A 16,145-nucleotide genomic window follows, 5' to 3' on the forward strand; every position below is an offset into this window, starting at 1 on the left:
GTACTCAATCTTCATCATTTTGAAGTCGGTACCAGATAGCTGAATCTTCAGTTCTCTGACAAAATATTTGAAACTTTTGGAACTGGCACCGACTTCAAAATTATGAAGATTGAGTACAGAAATACTTAGTTGAGGTTTAGCCGAATTCGGAAAAAGGCACTATTAGATAAGAAAAAATATTTAATACTTTTTAGTTCATATTATAAGGATGTTATTATTGTTTAACTCTAACTCAACTCTCTTTTTAAGAATATTACTTTTGTTTTTACCTTGGAAGTCGGTTTTAATTTTTTGTTAAAAAATAATTACGTGATAAGATAGCCGGTTTTGCGACAAGAGTTTGCTAATTAATTATTATTATTTTTTAACAAAAAATTGAACCCTTCTTCTTCTTCTTCGACTTCCAAGGCCGCACTAGCTACTATTACTAGCACTAGCTATTTGACCGGGCTTTGCTCGGTATTCGATAAAATACGAATAAAATGACATTTTCTAAAAATGATTCCTAGCTAGATCGATTTATCGCCCCCGAAACTTCATGAATGACATGATGAATGAAATGACAACAGCAGACATCGAAGTCTTACGGCCGTTAGACATTAGAGACATATATTTTATGTCAATTGTGAGCTATTCCTATCTCTAGTAGGGCAAAACCAGAGATAGATCAAATATTGGGAACGGCCGTAAGACTTCGATGTCTGCTGTTGTCATTTCATTCATCATGTCATTAACCGCCGTTAGTAATAGGGTCCTGTTTTTTTTTTAAAAAATGGACATGTTGATTATTCACCTAGAAATGCGAAAAAAATAATAAAATTGCTAAATTAACTATTATAAGTTTATTTTGCGTTTGTAAAAACTATGTATCTGAAAAACAATTATTTTAATCCAAACGGATTACTAAAAGGCCTATTCCACATATTATTTGGAGATGGTTTTGTGGGCTTAGGTGACAGAACTTGAGTGAGACCAGCTCCTGGATTTAGTGCTTGGCCTAAGCCTTGTCCGAGCTGCTGCGCATTTCCTTGTCCAGTCACTTGGCCCAGCTGACCCAGCTGACCTAACTTTTGCAAGTCAGTGCTTTCGCCTAGATTAGGCAGTCCAGGTACAGATGGAACGGCATTGGGAAGGTTTGGAATAAGTTTTGGCAAGTTAATAAGCTCTCCAAGGAAGTTTTTGCAGAAAGCTCCTGTTACTCTATCAGCCATATCTCCCCATAATCCCATTTGACAAAACCTGAAAAAAAACTGAAATGGTTATGATTTTTTATTTATAAACGGTTATTTAATAACAAGGCATCAAACTGGGGTGTGCAAAAAACCCATTTAATTTTATTACTGATTTGTTGCGTCAGAAACATTACGTGGGGTCCGACCCGAGAGCCTTGCTTGTAGGCCTTGACCAGAATGCGCAAATTTACTCAGAAGTCACACGGAAAACTTATGAGTTATGCGGTCAGCGGTGTGACGCGAGCTCTGCGACAACAAACGGTAATTTCGGGCAAAATCTACGCGCAAAGTCGTGTATATGGCAAACCCGTTACTTATGGGGCAACTGGACCACACGTATACAGTGTTAGTATAAACACCGTTATCCTTGAAAGTTGAAATCATCAAATGAGCCCGTCAAAATGAACAACTTACTTGACGCCACTGAGGAACAGTTAACTAGACTCGAGCGTTTACAGAATCTTTGTATACGTTTTATGTTTGTTTTGAGAAAGTTTGATCATGACGCGGCCTACCGTTCTAAACTCGAGTGGCTACCAATCCGTCTCGTCTCCGCCGTAACTCCCACATCCTTTGCTTACTTTACAACACTTTACTGTACAATCCTCTCGCTCCTCTATATCTCCTTTACAGATTCAATTCTTCCCGTTCTCCTGATCTTCCATGTAGGTCCAACGTCCGGTCAAATCTTTCCCTCCCCTCACATTGTTCCAACTTTTACTCCTACTCATTTTCTGTTCATGCTGTCAGATTGTGGAACTCGCACTTTGTACGTGGGAGAGCCATGCTTCGGCACAAATGGGCCGGCTCGACCGGAGAAATACCACGTCCTCACCGAAAACCGGCGTGAAACAGCGCTTGCGCTGTGTTTCGCCGAGTGAGTGAGTTTATCGGAGGCCCAATCCCCAACCCTATTCCCTTCCATATCCTCCCCTATTCCCTTCCCTTCCCTTCCCTACTCTCCCCTATTACCCTATTCCCTATTAAAAGGCCGGCAACGCACCTGCAGCTCTTCTAATGCTGCGAGTGTCCATGGGCGACGGAAGTTGCTTTCCATCATGTGACCCGTTTGCTTGTTTGCCCCCTTATATCATAAAAAAAACTCGCTCGGCGCTCCCTCACAGTCACAGTTCACACCATTCGCGACAGTCCCACTATCGCTGTTTTTAAAAGACGCTTGAAAGAGCATTACTTACCTCGAATCTCAATTATATTTATTCATACTTATTTTATATATTTTTAGTAAGTATATAATAATTATAATATAAGGTCAGGTGGGGTAAGAGAAACATACTTTACTGGTTTTTGAACATTTTGGCCATCAGCTATCAAAATTATACATTTATTTCGATATTAATAGAAACAAATCTTAGCTTTTGAAATATACTTACATTTTTTTGACACAGAACTAGATTGTACGTATAATTACGGCACAATTTAGCAACAAAGCTAGGTCATAAAAAAGTTCCTCTTTCCCGAAATTTGGGGTAAGAGAAACACTCGATATTTTTAAGTAATAACTCATGTTTTTAAGTATTTATAAAACATGTATTAATTAATTTTGTTTGAGTTAAGGGAATGAAACCTTCCCTAGTTTAAAATAAAGCCTTATTTAGGCTGACAGCATACAAAAACGAAATTTGGGGTAACAGGAACATATAGGTAAGGTCAGAGGTGCTAAGCTTTTTCTGGTATTAAATGAATGTTTTAAAAACCAACTTTTCGCCCGCGACTTCGTCCGCGTTTTGGTTATATCGCGCTTGGCACAATTTTTCTAAACATGAAGTGTCCCGGTTAGATCGGTTAAAATGGAGCCTATGTCCCTAGCCCCGGGTATCAAGCTATCTTCCAAATTTATTAACATTGGTTCAGTGGTTTAGGCGTGAAAACGCAACAGACAAACAGACTAAAAGACAGACTTTCGCATTTCTACTTAATATTAGTTTGTATAAACCTGTTGGATAAACCTTAACCTTTTGTATGGGACCAACTTTCGTACTCGAAAGAAAAAATCTACTATTTCATACATTTTGGTCACAGCTGATCGATACTTCTGCATGGAAAGTTGGTCCCATAGAAAAGGTTGTTCATACACATAGGTAGGTTCATCTTACAAATCTTGGCCAGTACTTAAAAGTCAGCCGGTACTTTAGCGGATTTAAAAAATGTTTGTTACCCCTTGAAACGAGGAAAGAGGAATATAATAATAATGTTTCTCTTAACCTGGTATAACCGTTCCTCTTTCCCAGCTTGCCATTTTGAAGTTAGTGTTTTTATTGACATCGATAAAGCACTAAAAACGCACACTACAAACAATGCAATACGTAGAAAATAAAGATTAAACGTAATAATTACACTTTCCTTAGCTATCAACCGCAAAACTGATGTTTTTAATATTTTAATAACACAAACAAGGAACACTAGTAAGACTTGGCTTTTTTAGCTTGAGAACAGTTTTTTTTCTCTCTCTCTTTTACTCGCTTAGTTGCCGTGTTGTAGCTTCATCTATCCAAGAATATATGAACTACGCCTAATACTGTTTTGTTGACGTAGTCACCATGGAGCTCGGCGTTATAGTTTTCTTGTTATTCGTTACAGTCTCTCTTCCCGCCGCGTCCCTCTTACCCCACCTGACCTTAATATCATAATTTGAAAAATTTTTTTGATTTATTTACTTCATACAACAATATTATATTTTATTAAGTACGCTCATTTTGGGTAACTTTGAATTGCGATTTAACTTTGAACAATACAAAACAATGCATTATTGTATTGTTCACAGTTAAATCGCAATTCAAAGTTACCCAAAACGACTGTAAGTATATAAATATAACTACATAATATATTTAAAATAATTATATTATGTAGTTATATTTTAGTGTTTAATTAGCATAATATCAAAATCTGCTCGTATGCTCGAGAAACTCTAAAAATTTTAAGCAACCCAAAACTATAACCATGTTATATAACGCTCTCGTCCGTAGCCACCTTGAGTATGGTAGCATAGTCTGGAGTCCATATCACGTACCTACTATCACAATTCACAGAATAGATAATAGTACAAGTAATAGTATGCATTCTCAAAGGATCGAAAACATACAGCAGGCTTTTACTAGATACCTAGCTTACGGCAGTAGCGGATTTTCACATAAGCAACCATACGAGCAACGTTTGAATAAATTCGATATGGTCACCTTACGTAATAGAAGAATATTATTTGACTTGTGCTTTCTGTATAAAATTATCCACAGTAAGGTCATAATATGTAACAGTCTGCATGATCGTATAACCTTAAACGTACCATACAAATATCCTAGAAATAAAATAACTAAGACATTTTATATTCCTCCCTGCAAAACTAATCTTGGGTTACAAAATTTCTATGAGTTTTTTTTTGAGCTCTCAGCATTGTTCTTATAAGAAAAGTTGTTCATTTCGACGGGCTCATTTGATGGTTTCAACTTTCAAGGATAACGGTGTTTACACTAATACACTGTATGTGTAAAGTAATAGTGATTAATATGTGCCTTTTAGATTTTGTAAAGAAAAGAACATAATAATACAAAGGCCAAAGGGCATAACAAAAACCTACCGGAAGTCCTTATCTACTGTGATTTTTTCACCAATCTTTAAATATTGTTCGGTTTCAGACGAGAACGATGGAAATCCAAATATATTTTTTGACGCAGTTGAGTTCATGTTCTGTCGTATGTTATGGGCGAACTTAGCAAAAAGTCCAACAAAAGTTTCTCGAGTCTGCGCATCACTCGGAGACACGGCACCGCCAACGGGCTTGCCCTCATCATCCAAAGGCTCGAAAAGATATGCCAGTTCATCCCCATGGGCTGGTCCCTTTTTCTTTGGCTGCTCTTCTACGCCATTTGTTGGATCGTCTTGGCCCTCTAAAATGCAATTGTAAAGTTTTCAGTAGGACATGTTCAGGATATTATACGAGACGTAATCTGTACATAAATAATAAATAAATAATTATGACAGTTTATGGCTAAATTCAAAATAACTCTTTAGATGTCTTGTTGAAGCAGAAAATGCAAAAAAAAACTAACGTGTAAGGGCGAGGCCAGGTAGGAAATGTGACCCCTTGCTGAGGTTCCCCAGGTGCTCAAAGCTATACATAAGAGCAGGGGCTTTGTTACTCCACGCTCTAACGCTCTGGTAGGCTGGGAAGTTGAACAGCGCATCACCTGCAAATTGAAGCAATATTAGGTCCTTACATATGAAATTGGCGTTTTGTTGACTGCTGCGATACATTGCTCAACCGATACAATAATGAAGAGATTTTAAATCGGATCATTACTTGTGATGAAAAATTGATCTTTTACGATAATCGGAAGCGTTCGTCGCAATCGCTGTACCCTGGAGAATCAGCAAAATCCTGCCCTAAGCGAAAATTGATTCAGAAAAAGTTACTCGTGAGTGCTTGGTGGACTAGTGCCGGTGTCGTTCACTACAGCTTTCTTAAATCTGCCCAAACGGTTATGGCAGATATCTATTGTCAGCAACTGCAAGCCATGATGGAAGACCTAGCTGCTAAACAACCAAGGCTGGCCAATCGCTCTAGGCCACTGCTGCTTCAGGACAAGATAGACCGCTAGACCACACACTGCACTACAGACGGCCGCAAAACTGGAGGAGCTGCAATTGTAATGTCTGCGACATCCACCATACTCCCCGGACCTTGCTCCAACAGATTACCATTTTTTCGGAATTTGGATAACTTCCTACAAGGAAAAAAATTCAACTTTGATGTGGCAGTCCCAAACGCATTTAAAAATTTATTGACTCTCGTCCCTCCGTTTTTTAGTAAAGGGATCAACGAACCACCCCTAAACATGTCAAAAATGCATCGATAACAATGGTACATACTTTGATTAAATATAATATTATACAAGTTACAAAAAAAATCGACTTTATATTACTCCCATACAAAACGTCAATTTCATATGTAAGTAAGTACCTAATATTTATTAAATAAATGGGGAAAATAAAATATAAAAAAATAATTTATTTCCCCATTTCTAAAAAAGGTTTACACTGTATGGAATAGCAAGTTTATAAAGTGCTTAGTGAAAAATGATAAGCCCTTTTGAAAATAATATGTAGATAGCATAATGTTCAAAAATGTTTACCTGTGGCATCAACAATTTGCGAGAGGCCGTCAATGGCATTGAAAGTACTATCAAACAAAGCTTGATAATAATCTGGTAGAGGAATCACTTGTTGAATGCCGGCTATCTTGAGGGGATTGAGACCCTCCACACCTTTAACGACCCCCTTCAAGCCGCCGATCAAATCTTTCTTTATAAAATCTTTTACGGCCGTCAATTGCTCTGTCAGGAACTTGGCGTATTTACCTGCAAGCAATGTGTATTTTATAATATTATTATATTATGATATTCGTAAGTAGTGCTTAGTAAGTAGAACCATAGTTTGAATAAAAATTTAAGTACTTAGTAGAAAGATAACGTGATGCAATTACCAAACACAGCATTAGAAGTCTCTGCCGAGGTGACACCTGTGAGCATCGGGCTTCGTTGTTGCTTCAGCTGAAGAGATTCCGAAGGTGCTTCTGCCACCATAGGAGGAAGGCCGCGATTGTCGTATGCTCCTTCAATTCTAGCCCCAGTACCTGGAATTGTACAAATTTGGGTATTAAAATTTGCTCTTCTTCGAGTGCGTTCAAGTTTGAGGTAAATTAAGAGCCAACGTAGGCTTGAGTTGAGAAACTGTAATATCACATAAGTATTTAATTGCAAATTACAAATAATTGTATTTCATTAAGTAAATGTTTTAACTTTTTGATTAAGCACTACATTTCCATTATTATCGATTCTGCAACCTAGCGTAGAAGTAGATTTTTGAACTTTAAAATCACACTTAAGCTGATTCCCTTACTCTTCTTCTTGAAATAACCGACTTCAAAAAAGGATGAAGATAGTTGGCGGATAACTTCGCCTTTTTTATTCAATTTTGATGATTCTTTTTTTGTTAGAAAGAGGACACTTCACATGTGGCCCTATTATGAGGAAATACTGTTTGAAGTCGGATTTTGTTTTTGTTAAAATTATTCCTTTAGGAGAGAACCTTTATATATCTCCTGCTGTATCTTACCTGATCGTCCTGATATTTCGTTAAGGAAGGCTTGCGTTTCAATCATAGAATCAGAACTGATTTCCTTGTCTACCTGTTAAATAAGTTAAAATATATAAATTTCAAGGTTATTTATGTACTCAACTATTTTAATTCACTTACAATAAAGCCACTACTCCTAATAGAAATAAAAGACGTCTAACAGTATTGTTGTGAAAATACAAAAATAGTTACAAAAACTGGCCAAGTGCGAGTTGGACTCGCCCATGAAGGGTTCCGCAGCAGCAATAAGGTTTATTTTTATGAAATTAAAAGGTTGTTGATTTATTTTTATATCTCATTTGAATGTTGATATAATGAAAGTTAATTTAAGGTTTTCCATTTAAGACGTAGGTATAAAAAAACTACTTGTTAAATCTCGTTCAAACCAATTTCCGTTGGTATTTTTTAAAGTAATATACATCAAATTATATTTTTTTTAGACTTATCATGCCCCTATAGTCTAGGCGATAAGTTGAGAATGGCGAAATATAGAGATAAGGGTCATAAAAATACGTGCGATAGCTCATTAGATTCGGGATGACGTCTAGAAAAATGTATCGGAAGCGTGTATTAGCACACAAAAAATTGCAAAAGTTATAAGCAAATTAGGTTGCCAAAAAAAAAGGTATTACGTTTTTTGTTAAAAACTCCGAAACTATTAACGTTTAAGAAGAAAAAGATTCTTAAAGAGGAGGAAATTTCCATAACAAAACTCCCAACTCCCGGAATTCTATCTCTATTATTTACGAAAATTATTTAAGATTTTATTAAAAGTACAATGAGGACGGAAGTTCGAAAAAATTTCGTTAGTTAACATTTGTCTAATTTGTTGAAAAATTAACTTGAAGTTAAATTTCCAACGGGAGCAAATTCTTTGAAGTGTTCGGAATACACCATAAGTTTTTGAAATTTTAAAATTAATATTTAATACCTTTAAAAAAATAATCAGTGTGACGTGCTCGGTTTAAAAATGCCGCGCGGAGGCTTACTTTTAGCGTTAAATTAGAATTATAAATAATAGAGATAGAATTCCGGCAGTTGGGAGTTTTCTTATGGAAATTTCCTCCTCTTTAAGAATCTTTTTTTTTAACTTCTTAAATGTTAATAGTTTCTGAGTTTTTAACAAAAAACGTAATACCTTTTTTTTTGGCAACCTAATTTGCTGATAACTTTTGCAATTTTTTGTGTGCTAATACACGCTTCCGATACATTTTTCTAGACGTCTTCCCGAATCTAATGAGCTATCGCACGTATTTTTATGACCCTTATCTCTATATTTCGCCATTCTCAACTTATCGCTTAGACTACTGCTTTAGAAGTTAGAGGGGGGGCACACATTTTACCACTTTAGAAGAGTTTCTCTCGCAAACTATTCAGGTTAGAAAAAAATGATATAAGAAACCTCAATATGATTTTTGAAGACCTATCCATAGATACCCCACACGCATAGGTTAGATTAAAAAAAATGTTTCAGTTGTACCTATGGGGACCCCTAAAATTTTTAATAATTTTTCCATTTTTGTATCAAAATCTTAATGCGGTTTATAGACTACATCTACTTACTAAGTTTCAATAGTATAGCTCTTATAGTTTCGGAGAAAATTGGCTGTGACATACGGACGGACACTCAGACAGACAGATATGATGAATCTATAAGGGTTCCGTTTTTTGCCATTTGGCTAAGGAACCCTAAAAAGCAAGGCCTTTATATAAAATTTTAAAATTATTACAATATTAAAAAAATATTTTAAGATTTACCATTATTATTTTCTCTGCTGGTAATTTTCTCAGACACAAAAGCATTCTTTCTGATGGTTCTGTAGGACAGCCTGTGCCTTCAGCTACAGCTTTTGCATGTTGTTTGGGATCTGATCGTATTGCTCCCGGAGATAACGGAGTCCCTGATAGAGCTGCGACTCCTGTTGCTGCACGGCCTTCGTTTGACAACGCCATCAGGGACGCCGCACTACCACCAGACCCTTGACCCATCACAAGTATACGAGAGCTGTCGCCACCGAAAAATTCTATGTAATCCTTGATCTGCAACATTTTGACAATTAACTTTTAGATTTCACGATACACCAAAAATACTTACCAATACAATAATAATTGTTATGTTGGCTGTTCTGAATATACCCATGTCATTGCTGAATGTAGATCGAATAGTCCTGTGTTACCCGATGCGTCCTTAGTTCCCGTGCTTAGAAATCCCAGCGATCCAAGTCGATACTGTGCTGTTACTAGTATTGTATCTTTTTGTGTAAAATGCTGACCCTGTGGATTAACCGCAACCAACATTATTGACGAATGAGATGCGTAAGTATATAATAAGTTAAATGTACTGCGAAACAAAAGTCTGATAAAACATACCCCGTATGGCTGGGCAGAGCCCGTTTTGTAGTTGCCTCCATGAATGAAGAACACGACCGGACATCCTGCGAATGCACAGTGCACATATAGCAGCAATTTAACAAAATTTTACTTTTCACATGTGTATTACAATACTTACAAGAATTAAGTAGTAAGTAAGTATTATAGTCTCTACTGGTTATTTAGGATCAAAGTTATTCATACCTTCCTCGGTGCCTGGCATTTTTGGGGCAAATATATTCAGGCACAAACAGTCTTCGCTTCCAATGACTCGATTCGATCCTCTTGGGTCCACTTGTGGACATGGTGGACAATATCGTGTAGCGTTTATCTCACCGGCCAAGTATCGCCGCAGAGGCCTTTGGAACCTCCTTGGCCCGATGGGTGGTTCAGCATAACTGGAAGAATATTATTATTTCATAACAAGTAACTATTAATGACCTTAAAAATACTACGGTCACGGTGTTATAAAGTGTAGGGTTACTGAGGATTCCTCTTCCGCTTCCTCATAATGAGGAAGTTCCGCAATATTTTGGGTTCCTCAACCGCTACCGCATCCTCATAAATAAAAATTAAAAAATCCTCTTCCGCTATCGCTTCCTCAAAATTTAAGAGGAATTTATGAGGAATTTCACTGCGCATGCGCGTCGCGAATCCAATCACGGCAACGCACACGCCAGAGCCAGAGAATTGTATCATTCACTCATCTTTTTTTTTGTGTGCGTTGTTGTGTATGTTTAGCTTGGGAAAATTAAGGAATTCAGACCGAATAATTCGTGTAGTTTTGAAAGTTGGTACAGTTGTTCCTAAAGGTGTCTGAACCACAACCAAAGCAAATGTGAACCTGAATTGAAACGTTTAAAAATAACGCGATTGCCCTGCAGATGAATATACTAAAAGTCTCCGAGGGTGGGACAAGAGCAGCGGTGGAATTAGGGGACTACGTTACGCCGATTTGCTGTATCTGTCTCTAGGTACAGTTAATCGAGGTAACGTATTCCCGTGATTCCTCCTTCAAAGTTGATCCTATCTAAATTTATGCTTTTTAAATATCTTCAGGAAGAATGAGTCTATACCACTACGTTTTTATTTTATCGTAAACATCTTTCAAATTTATTTTATGGTCGATCGATTGGCGGGGTACGGGGCATTATTTTTTATTTATTAGTAAATTTAGAAAAAATCTACTGTAGCTTTAACAGATCATAGTACTTATTGTATAAAAATCATTTGTCTAAACGCATTGTCCAGGGAGTAAATTGGGGAATACGTTTGTATGGAAAAACAGTGCGAGCGTACCCTTTTAATACTCTGTATTTCCTAAAGTAATGATCGGTAATTTATAGTAATGTAGATAATTAAGGTAGAAGTCACTAAAGAGATATTTTAAATAATTTTCGAGTCACAAGCTAAAACCTTGAAAAAGAGACCTTTCCCCCCCTTCCCCACCGCCGGCTCTTGTCCCACCCTCGGGGACTTTTAGTATATTCATCTGGACACCTTTAGGAACAACTGTACCAACTTTCAAAACTAGACGAATTATTCGGGCTGATCGTCGATTTTGAAACTAATTTTCTTAGACTAGTTACTGAACTCCTCCTTAATTGTGGGACGGATTTTGATGATTCTTTAGTGTGTATGTTTTGAGAATGGTTTAGATTCATAGTTTGGTCCACTGGAAAATGCCCTTTTAATTAATTTTTGTGTAATGTACCTATGTACCTAGTTATGTACAGACAGGACAAAGACTTTTGGGTTGGGTCCGCTGGTATTTATAATTTCCTATCATCCTCTTCCTCATCCGCTTCCTCTTCCGCTTCCTCATCCGCATCCTCTTCCTCAAAAAATATCCTCTTCCTCATCCGCATCCTCTAAATTTGCGCGTGAAAATTCCTCTTCCTCCTCCTCTTCCTCATAATCACTTCCTCAACAACCCTAATAAAGTGTTTCGGCAGCACAGAACAATAAACTTTTGGAACTGGCACCGACTTCAAAATAATGAAGATTGGAGTAAGTAGAAATAGTTGAGGTTTAGCCGAATTCGGAAAAAGGCACTATTAGATAAGAACAATTATTTAATCCTTGTCTGTCTGTCTGTCTGTCTGTCTGTCTGTCTGTCTGTCTGTCTGTCTGTCTGTCTGTCTGTCTGTCTGTCTGTCTGTCTGTCTGTCTGTCTGTCTGTCTGTCTGTCTGTCTGTCTGTCTGTCTGTCTGTCTGTCTGTCTGTCTGTCTGTCTGTCTGTCTGTCTGTCTGTCTGTCTGTCTGTCTGTCTGTCTGTCTGTCTGTCTGTCTGTCTGTCTGTCTGTCTGTCTGTCTGTCTGTCTGTCTGTCTGTCTGTCTGTCTGTCTGTCTGTCTGTCTGTCTGTCTGTCTGTCTGTCTGTCTGTCTGTCTGTCTGTCTGTCTGTCTGTCTGTCTGTCTGTCTGTCTGTCTGTCTGTCTGTCTGTCTGTCTGTCTGTCTGTCTGTCTGTCTGTCTGTCTGTCTGTCTGTCTGTCTGTCTGTCTGTCTGTCTGTCTGTCTGTCTGTCTGTCTGTCTGTCTGTCTGTCTGTCTGTCTGTCTGTCTGTCTGTCTGTCTGTCTGTCTGTCTGTCTGTCTGTCTGTCTGTCTGTCTGTCTGTCTGTCTGTCTGTCTGTCTGTCTGTCTGTCTGTCTGTCTGTCTGTCTGTCTGTCTGTCTGTCTGTCTGTCTGTCTGTCTGTCTGTCTGTCTGTCTGTCTGTCTGTCTGTCTGTCTGTCTGTCTGTCTGTCTGTCTGTCTGTCTGTCTGTCTGTCTGTCTGTCTGTCTGTCTGTCTGTCTGTCTGTCTGTCTGTCTGTCTGTCTGTCTGTCTGTCTGTCTGTCTGTCTGTCTGTCTGTCTGTCTGTCTGTCTGTCTGTCTGTCTGTCTGTCTGTCTGTCTGTCTGTCTGTCTGTCTGTCTGTCTGTCTGTCTGTCTGTCTGTCTGTCTGTCTGTCTGTCTGTCTGTCTGTCTGTCTGTCTGTCTGTCTGTCTGTCTGTCTGTCTGTCTGTCTGTCTGTCTGTCTGTCTGTCTGTCTGTCTGTCTGTCTGTCTGTCTGTCTGTCTGTCTGTCTGTCTGTCTGTCTGTCTGTCTGTCTGTCTGTCTGTCTGTCTGTCTGTCTGTCTGTCTGTCTGTCTGTCTGTCTGTCTGTCTGTCTGTCTGTCTGTCTGTCTGTCTGTCTGTCTGTCTGTCTGTCTGTCTGTCTGTCTGTCTGTCTGTCTGTCTGTCTGTCTGTCTGTCTGTCTGTCTGTCTGTCTGTCTGTCTGTCTGTCTGTCTGTCTGTCTGTCTGTCTGTCTGTCTGTCTGTCTGTCTGTCTGTCTGTCTGTCTGTCTGTCTGTCTGTCTGTCTGTCTGTCTGTCTGTCTGTCTGTCTGTCTGTCTGTCTGTCTGTCTGTCTGTCTGTCTGTCTGTCTGTCTGTCTGTCTGTCTGTCTGTCTGTCTGTCTGTCTGTCTGTCTGTCTGTCTGTCTGTCTGTCTGTCTGTCTGTCTGTCTGTCTGTCTGTCTGTCTGTCTGTCTGTCTGTCTGTCTGTCTGTCTGTCTGTCTGTCTGTCTGTCTGTCTGTCTGTCTGTCTGTCTGTCTGTCTGTCTGTCTGTCTGTCTGTCTGTCTGTCTGTCTGTCTGTCTGTCTGTCTGTCTGTCTGTCTGTCTGTCTGTCTGTCTGTCTGTCTGTCTGTCTGTCTGTCTGTCTGTCTGTCTGTCTGTCTGTCTGTCTGTCTGTCTGTCTGTCTGTCTGTCTGTCTGTCTGTCTGTCTGTCTGTCTGTCTGTCTGTCTGTCTGTCTGTCTGTCTGTCTGTCTGTCTGTCTGTCTGTCTGTCTGTCTGTCTGTCTGTCTGTCTGTCTGTCTGTCTGTCTGTCTGTCTGTCTGTCTGTCTGTCTGTCTGTCTGTCTGTCTGTCTGTCTGTCTGTCTGTCTGTCTGTCTGTCTGTCTGTCTGTCTGTCTGTCTGTCTGTCTGTCTGTCTGTCTGTCTGTCTGTCTGTCTGTCTGTCTGTCTGTCTGTCTGTCTGTCTGTCTGTCTGTCTGTCTGTCTGTCTCAGCATCCAACGGGTGGACCGATTTTGATCTAGTTTTTTTTGTTTTAAAGCTGACTTAACTGAGAGTGTTCTTAGCTATAGTTCATCATCATCAGCCTGCTCCTCACTGAAAAATCGCGGTTCATCTGGTTCGTGAGGGATCGATTAGCAACTTGCAGTCGTTTGGTGGGCTTTATTGCATTCTAGTTCGTGACATCTTCTACACTACTATTATAAAGAGGAAAGATTTGATTTTTTGTTTGTTTGTTTGTTTGAGTCGAATAGGCTCCGAAACTACTGGACCGATTTGAAAAATTCTTTTACCATTGGAATCCTGCATTATTTCTGCTGAACATAGGCTAATTTTTATTTTGGAAAAATATAAGGTTCCGTAAGATATTTGGGATTTTCGGACGCAAGGTTTAAAAAATCAACCAGAAAAGTTACTTATTTTGCGTACGCTGCCTAAACTATAAAAGATAGAGGCATAAAATGTTCTAAGTAATTATAGATCTTTTAAATATCTACAAAAAAGTCCGCGACACACTATACCTATCTATGTTGAGTGAGGCACAATAACCATTTTTTTATTAAAAAATCTAGAATTTTTTTGGACTATATTTAAATGCGTTTATTTAAATCATGCTATTGACCCTTATCAAAATAAATTATTTCATCACTAAGTACAGTTAATGTAGATAATATTCGGTCTTTGAATGATTAAAATTGGACGTTTGGTTTTAATGTTATGGCGAAATTAAAATATTACGATTTCTGCTGCACGTTGCGAATTGGGCGTCAAGGCGCGATGCGCGGGTGTGCGTGCGGTAGGGGAGAGATTTAATTATCAGTGCCACAGACTCGCCCGGAGAGTCCAAGTAAATATTACCTCGATCGTGGGAATCGCAGACACAATAGATTTTCAATAGTTATGCGACAGCCGGGTGCTGCTTTATTGATTTGATATAGACTATCGTGCTTCATTATTATAATCCTAATTTCAAAAAAGCTTTAAAAGTTATGACTACGAAAGTAATATTTTTAGAACTTTTTAAAATAAGTTTTGAATGACTATTATTTTTGATTGCTATTATAATTAACTAGCTGTTGCCCGCGACTTCGTCCGCGTGGACTTCAGTTTATAGCGCGCGATGTCAACAAAATTGGTGTCAAAAGCTTTTATAAAAAAACCCTGGTACCCCTTAAATCAATACAGCTGTGCAGTGTGCACACAATAAGTATTTCATTTTTTTATATTAAACTTTATACTTTATGCCAAATTTTAAAGCTTATTTAGCCCTCCAATTACACAACTTTACCCATAAACTATTTATCATTGATAGATTTAAGGTTACGTCACTGCAGATAAAGTACTGAGTTATTTAATACCGTAGAATAGATATAACAATCGAAAAAAATCGAAACTTAAAAAGATGATACCACGTCTTATAGAAAGACTTTTGAGCAAGCGTCAGCGCGATGTAGAAGACGCACGGCGCCATGTTAACTATGGTCTGAGTAGTTATGGGAGATCGTTTGAAAGTCACTTACTTAATATACATTCATTAACGTTACGCATATTAAAAGTGATTGTACCTAAAACGGTTAAAAATAAATTTAAAACAAATGAGGAAGGCTTATATGAGTATTGTAATGTCATGCACATTTTTGATCTTGTTAAATTTGCAGTTTTAAATGAAGTTAATGACCCTACACTTTTAATAGAAAAAATAAGACCCAGCATTTTAAGACAAACCTGTAAAACAAAATTTGTTAAGCCAAACTGTAATAATTATTATGGAAGCAGAATGCTTAAGACATTAATACCTTCATTTGTAGAAGAGCTGCCAGAAGACCTACAAAAGTTGTATCGGGACAAGTGTAAATATAGACGGCAACTTAAAAAACATCTATTGAGTAAACTCAACTAATGCGACCACATCTTGTCCAGATAAACTCTTTGTAGTTTTTGAGGCAAGATTTCTTGTATTCTGTAGTATCATTGTATACAATATTGAACAAAATAAATAAATAAATAAATCTATTATGAATTGTTGGAACTAACTTAATTTGAACAAATTTACGCATTTTCACCCCCTTACAACCCTTTTTTCCAGTAAAAAAGTAGCCTATGTCCTTTCTCAGGCTTTAGACTATCTGTATACAAAATTTCATTACAATCGGTTCGGAAGTTTTGGCGTTTGGCGTGAAAGCGAGACTGACAGACAGACAGACAGACAGAGATACTTTTGGCGTTTGGCGTGAAAGCGAGACTGACAGACAGACAGACAGACAGAGATACTTTCGCATTTATAATATTAGTATAAATTATGTGCACACTGCATAGCTGTTTTTGGGTATTTTGATTAATTAAGGGCCGCGCTAC

The 16,145-nt window shown here is 38.1% G+C and overlaps 1 protein-coding gene across 1 annotated transcript in view; it reads right to left on the minus strand.

The window, feature by feature from the left end:
• Positions 1 to 814: 814 nt before the first annotated feature.
• Positions 815 to 16,145, minus strand: part of LOC121725406 (liver carboxylesterase 1F) — a 31,198-nt gene continuing 15,867 nt past the window's right edge. The window contains exons 2-11 of the mRNA XM_042112371.1: positions 9,957 to 10,150; positions 9,753 to 9,817; positions 9,519 to 9,656; positions 9,141 to 9,422; positions 7,362 to 7,434; positions 6,730 to 6,879; positions 6,380 to 6,604; positions 5,297 to 5,434; positions 4,825 to 5,134; positions 815 to 1,239 (exon numbers count right to left, since the gene is read on the minus strand). Coding sequence (XP_041968305.1) covers positions 882 to 1,239; positions 4,825 to 5,134; positions 5,297 to 5,434; positions 6,380 to 6,604; positions 6,730 to 6,879; positions 7,362 to 7,434; positions 9,141 to 9,422; positions 9,519 to 9,656; positions 9,753 to 9,817; positions 9,957 to 10,150 — 1,933 coding nt within the window. The 3' untranslated portion in view covers positions 815 to 881. The remainder of the gene's footprint in view (positions 1,240 to 4,824; positions 5,135 to 5,296; positions 5,435 to 6,379; positions 6,605 to 6,729; positions 6,880 to 7,361; positions 7,435 to 9,140; positions 9,423 to 9,518; positions 9,657 to 9,752; positions 9,818 to 9,956; positions 10,151 to 16,145) is intronic.

Source organism: Aricia agestis, chromosome 3, assembly GCF_905147365.1.
Source record: "Aricia agestis chromosome 3, ilAriAges1.1, whole genome shotgun sequence".
Lineage (NCBI taxonomy): Eukaryota > Metazoa > Arthropoda > Insecta > Lepidoptera > Lycaenidae > Aricia > Aricia agestis.